Source organism: Stegastes partitus, unplaced genomic scaffold, assembly GCF_000690725.1.
Source record: "Stegastes partitus isolate 25-593 unplaced genomic scaffold, Stegastes_partitus-1.0.2 Scaffold412, whole genome shotgun sequence".
NCBI classification, from domain to species: domain Eukaryota; kingdom Metazoa; phylum Chordata; class Actinopteri; family Pomacentridae; genus Stegastes; species Stegastes partitus.
In genome coordinates, this window is record NW_007578143.1 from 3,326 (window position 1) to 9,560 (window position 6,235).

At 36.6% G+C, this 6,235-nt stretch overlaps 1 protein-coding gene across 1 annotated transcript in view; it reads left to right on the forward strand.

The window, feature by feature from the left end:
• LOC103360032 (tripartite motif-containing protein 16-like) overlaps positions 1–665 on the forward strand; it is a 1,644-nt gene extending 979 nt beyond the window's left edge. Inside the window, exon 2 of the mRNA XM_008285659.1 lies at positions 7–665. Within this exon, the coding sequence (XP_008283881.1) occupies positions 7–665 (659 nt within the window). The remainder of the gene's footprint in view (positions 1–6) is intronic.
• Positions 666–6,235: the final 5,570 nt, after the last annotated feature.

The following is a 6,235-nucleotide window of genomic DNA, read 5'->3' on the forward strand; positions in this document are numbered from 1 at the left end:
TGACAGCAGCTGTGAAAGGAATCAGAGATAAACTACAGGACATTCTGAGGGACACTCAACCAGATGTTCTACTGACACAACCAGAACCAGAAGCAAAGACCAGAGCTGGATTCTTAAAATGTTCACGAGAAATCACTCTGGATCCAAACACAGCACACAGACATCTGCTGTTATCTGACGGGAACAGAAAAGTGACATTAATGGAACAACCTCAGTCTCCTCCTGATCATCCAGACAGATTCACCAGTTGTTATCAGGTCCTGAGCAGAGAGAGTCTGACCGGACGCTGTTACTGGGAGGTGGAGAGGAGAGGAGGAGGAGTTCTAGTAGCAGTTTCATACCAGAACATCAGCAGAGCAGGGAGCTCAAATGAATGTGTGTTTGGGTACAATGACAGATCCTGGGCTTTACATTGTTACAGCAACAGCTATGAATTCTGTCACAGCTTCACTAAAACCTCCGTCTCAGGTCGTCCCTCATCCAGAGTGGGAGTGTACCTGGATCACAGTGCAGGTGTGCTGTCCTTCTACAGAGTCTCTGACACCATGACCCTCCTCCACAGAGTCCAGACCTCGTTCACTCAGCCGCTACACGCTGGAGTTCGACTTTATCGGAATGGATCCACTGCAGAGTTCACCAAACTCACACTGACTGAAGTCCTTTAAAGGTGAATAAAGTTTTACCTCTAATTCGGTGGCATTTTACAGATTTACAGATTATACATGATATTGAGTAAAATCTTTTTTTTTAAAAATTAATTTACATGTTGATTGTAAAACAACAACAAAAACGAGCCCATTTGTTCTACAACATGTAACCATAAGTTTACACTGTTGAGCTAAAAATGATAATTTCACAGATACTTGCCAATATTTGTACACACTGGGCTCAGAATTTGTACATACGTCTTAACTTTGTTTTTGTTAAAAGACAGATAATAGCTTGTAAAATCACTGAGAACTTAACTGTTAAAAAAAACCCAACAGTCAACATGTAAATTCATGCTCTTTAAACAGATCAAAACTGCACATAGCATCTAAAAATATGCATTTGTATCAAGAGTGCTTTCACAGTGACTGAAGTACTGTATTTAAATCTTTATTTTTCAGATATTTGCTGTCATTTGAAAGACAAATTATACATATGAGAGATATTTGATATCTGTTTTCTATATTATGTTGTAAAAAAAAATGTGAAATTACACATTGATTGTAAAAAAAACAACTTTAAAATTGCGTTAAATAGTATGATTTTATATTCATTTCAACCTGCTGTTTTAGAAAAACGTACTCTTATCATACAGATTTTCCGGTTAAATTACAGATAATAACTAGTAAAATCTCACAAAGAAAAAACAAACAACCTCTTAATTCCCACACAGAAATCTGTATTTGTACAATTTATTATTATTATTATTTTTTACAATGGTATGAATAGTATTTTATAGACATTTTCCATGATTTAAAGGAAAATGTATGTATATTAAAGACTTGTAAACTGCTCCTGCAACACTGCAGTTCCTCTCACAGGATCGAGTCTGCAGCGGAGTCTGCAGGGTGTTTTATTTTGAAAAATGACTAGCTCGTCTTCCCGTCACTTCCGTTTGTGCTCGTTTCCCGCCCTTGACTGTCAGTTTTTATGCCCGGCTGCTAAACGAAGCCGTCAGTCAAAAACAAACGTCTCAGGAGAGCTGCTCTGGAAAGTGGGAGAGACTTAATACTGAGACAGAGAAAAAGTAAACATGTTAAGCAATAAAAATTAATTTTATTCATTTATGAAACTTTTCAATAGAAAAAAAAACAATGATTATTTGTTATGTGCGGAATGACCGGTCCGTAGAAAAATGTCTTGCTTAAAACCGGTCCGTGGTGCAAAAAAGGTTGAAGACCGCTGATTTAAATGACTCGAGCCAGTTTACATAATACGGAATATTGCTTAAATGTGTTTTCTAAATAAATGACTGTCTGATACATAAATAAAGCTAAGTGCTGAGCATCAGTTTCTACACTTTATTGGAGGGAATCGTCGGAGAACAAACACCAAATGACTAAAATAAATACATACATAACTGTGATATATATATATATATATACACAATCACAGGTACACAATCAACAAGCTAACAAGCAAGTTAAAACACAGTAAACTCACCCGTGAAGCCAGGAAAACACCGACCGAAAAATGAAAATAAAAACCACACAGATAATTCAGTTCAGTGACATGTTTAGTTTAGTTAAAAATCACTTTATTACAAATACAAATGCCGAAATTAGATTTTTAAAATGGCGCCTGCAGGTTGGTCTTTTGATTGACACTCGCTGCAGCCCACAGGAGGCGTCCACAGCTTACAGTAGCCAATCAGAGTCCGCGTTGAAAAGAGGTGCCCACCCTTTCATTGCACTGAACCAATCGAAACCAAGTGTAGTGATGACTGACGTATCCGTCAGCCAATGAAATACCGAGAACGCCGTTCTGCGTTTTGGAGAACTACTAGTGAAGGATATCTTATGAATAACCTGCAAAAGTGTCACAATATGTCAAAAATAAGAATTGCTTTTACACCAAAGGGCTTTTTTCAATTTATTTATTTTTACTCAAATATGCACAAATGAACATCCAAATATTCTTTTCTGGGAAACACCTGAGAAAAACCTGTAAAAAATGTCTGTTTTTGTGATGTTTTTGTCAGTCTGCACCATGGTTGAGTATTTCCAATGCAGTTCCATTTATTTATGTGCACTTTATTCATGTAAAGTGGATTACTTTACACCATGACTGTAACAAAACAACCAAAAACAGAACAGGTCAAAACAATAAAAATGTCCACATTAAAAATCTGTATTTTTTCTTTAAACATTACTTTGATATCCAACCAGTTTTAGCAGAGTTTTGTCTCAAACTGTGATGTTTTACTGAAAACCAGCATTGAATATGTTGCCAGTAAAACATGGAGGCGATTTTTAATACCACATTAAAAATCTGCTGGAAGGCCGCTGAATGACTCACTGCAGCCTGAAAGGAGGCTCTGTTGCCGGGCAGAAGCACATCATGGACACAATCTGGAGACAAAAAGGAAACTCTTCATTTTCACTGCGTAGGAGGAAACAAACAGGCCTTGTTCCTGATGCCTGGTGGTTAAATTCTCCTTCTGCTTGCGGTTGGAGGCAGAATGTGGAGCAGAGATTCGGGCTGATTGGCAGGTGTCCATTGAAATGCAGCTGAAAGAGCTTCCTGTCTGCACAAAGCCTGCCAAGGATGCAGGTAAATGTCAGGACACCTGGAAAAATGGTGTTTTTGTTCCACCGCTGGAGGTTGGAAAATGGCCCCCGAAAGGTCTGAACCATTATTCCCAGCAGAGGACGGAGGTTTGTCACTTCTTCTGAACTCCTGACAGTCCGAGACGACGTCCTGAAGAATAAACCTGCAGGTCGCTGCAGAAACACAACCTTGGACCTTTTATTAATAATTATTCATACAGAAAAAATAATGACACGAGCGACGACAGGATTCATTCCTCAGTTCATTATTATCTTAGAAATAATAGCTGAAGAAACTAGTTGTAAAATGCAAACTGATTTTAACTGAAACTTTTACAATAATTGAGTTATTTTACAGATTTCACCCTGTTTTTACTGATTTCTCTCAGATATCTGTCATTATTTATATTATATTATATAAAAAAGTATTCTACATCAGTGATTTGTTTTTATTTTTTTTCATTCTTTATTCTTAATAGAAATTAAGGATTGAAAAATAGTAAAAACAATAAAATCAAGTATTATTTGAGATATTTTCCCTGTTCTGCTGTTGCCAGTGACTTGTTGTATTTCTTCACGATTCCATCAGACTTCCAACCTGCACCATGTAGGGAGACAAAACCAAAGAAAAACTGACTGATGACGCTTCACACAGAAGCTTCCTGTTGGGTTTCTTTAGCTACTCCACTGTTTATACAATCTGTGCATTATTTTTTGGACATTTGCTAAAAAACAAAGCGGTTGAATCATAAATGGAACTGAACTGCAGCAGTGAGAGGTGATTCGACAGACGCCTCGGTGTTTCTGGCTCCCGATCCTCCAGAGAAACAGCAGCGTTAGTGGTCATATGCCGCCCACATTTGTCCCGTTATTCATTACAATTAATTGCTTCCCAGCCTTTCCCAGGAAGACGTCGTCGCTGCAGATTGTAATATGAGCGCAGGACTTAAAGCTGCCACTCAAACGTGGCCGTGACCTTTCAGAGAAAAGGCTGTTTTTCAGCCAGTTTGCAGCATGAAGGTTAATGTGTGTGTCTGCGTGTACTTCTATCCTTGTGAGAACCAAACCCGAGTAACTCGACCCGACGTTTTACAATCGCACACAGAAAGGTAACACTTAACAGGAAACTAAACGCTTCTGAACTGAATAAATCGTTTGCTAAAAATATCCAAAAGATGCTAATGGTGCAATTTTACAGTCAAATGTGTATATATAAAAAAAAAAAGACTCAGCTGCTCCAACAGACAAAAACTCTGAAATAAATCTGGCTCAGAAACAACAATACATTCAGCATGGTGAAACATTTAAAATAAATAAAAAGAAATTTTAAAAAATCAGTTTTTCTTCCAGTTTTGCTGACATCTATGGACACTTGAAAAAAAAAAAGTCCATGTTGATTCCATTTTGTTCAATTTTTGTACAATAATTAATCAGAAATTCAGCGTTGTCTTTTCTTTACCTATACTGTCACATTTATCGTCATTTTAACTGTGTCATAATGCAGTTGCCATATATTGAAGAGAAAAACGAGCCCACAGTGAGGAAAATGCTGTATGCTAAGCTAAGCTAAGCTAACTCGCCGCAGACATGAGAGCTGCAAGAAAGAAAATTTAAAAAGAAGAACAAATCTCAGTGCATGTGAAAAGAAAAAACAAAAATATGCAAAAGAACTTTGGTTTCTGTTTGATTTTCTTTTTGGTAATTGCTCAGAAACCACATTCACTTCAATCCAAACAAGAGTGTCGCATTCTAGAGAAACACATAAATATTGTTTGACAGTAAACCCCTAACCTCTAACAACAGATGAAGTATTCTGTCAATAATTTGACAAGCTGATGAGTCCAAAAACCCAAAGATAATCACAGAAAACAAGCACAAAATAATAAAATAGTTGATTTTCTGCTGCTTTCAGCTCCAGAAACAGGCGTTGCCGTAACGCTATCCTGAAAAAAAAGCACTGAATTGAAACAGCTGAATATGAAAACAGCCCTCGTGGTTCAATGTTTTCTTTCTGCTGACGCCACTTTTGACTGATGTTCACAAGGAAACACAAAAAGCCCGCAAAGCTCAGCGAGCAACCAGATACATTTAATTAGATAATTGCTTTGTTTCTCTTTCAGAGTGTTCTGACAGAGGAATATGATTCTCTTTGAGCCCGGATGAAGCTGTAATTTCATCCAAACAAAGACAATCAAACATCAGGATTTACGTCGCGCTGCCCACCAGCGATTTGTGACGGGCGGCGACGTTGGCAGCTCCAAGGGTCCTCAGAGCGGAGCTATTGTGACCACACGCCGACACAGCAGAGTTTACTGCACACGAGGGAAAAAAGGCCAGAGTGAAGCCCTGAACCAGAACAGGAAGTGCAGAGTTTTACAAAATAAAACCAGCAGCAGACGCCTGTGAAAGGACCTGTGGCCACGTTGGACTGGAAAATTATTGTTATTTTTTTTAAAATTGATTTTAACAGAATCTACTTGGATTTTTACAGATTTTGTTAAATTATTGCAAAGTTAATTAATTTTACATGTCGGCCATATTATCATTTAAAAAAGCAACTATGTAAATTATTTAAGATGAAATAGTTGTAACGAATGAGTGTTATTTTACAGCTTTAGCCTGTATTTTAATGACACAATTGGGGGAAAAATCATAAGAAAAAAAAATGAATTAACTGTAAAAAAAAACAAAAAACAAATTGTAGATACCCAAATTAAAAATCTATATTTTTAATAACACATATTTTTAATAATAAAAAAAAAATTAAATAAAAATCCTCCCATTGGGGGATCAATAAAAATTATTCTAAAAATTCTTATTCTATTTTTACAAAAATGAATTTCTTCTTTAAAAACACGACACAAAAACCCCACAAGTGTAGAAGCACACAATGTTAACTGTATTTAAATGACCTAAAAATGTGTTTTTTTTAATTAAAAAAAGAAAAAAAAATTGCTTGTTTAAAAAAAAAAAAAAAA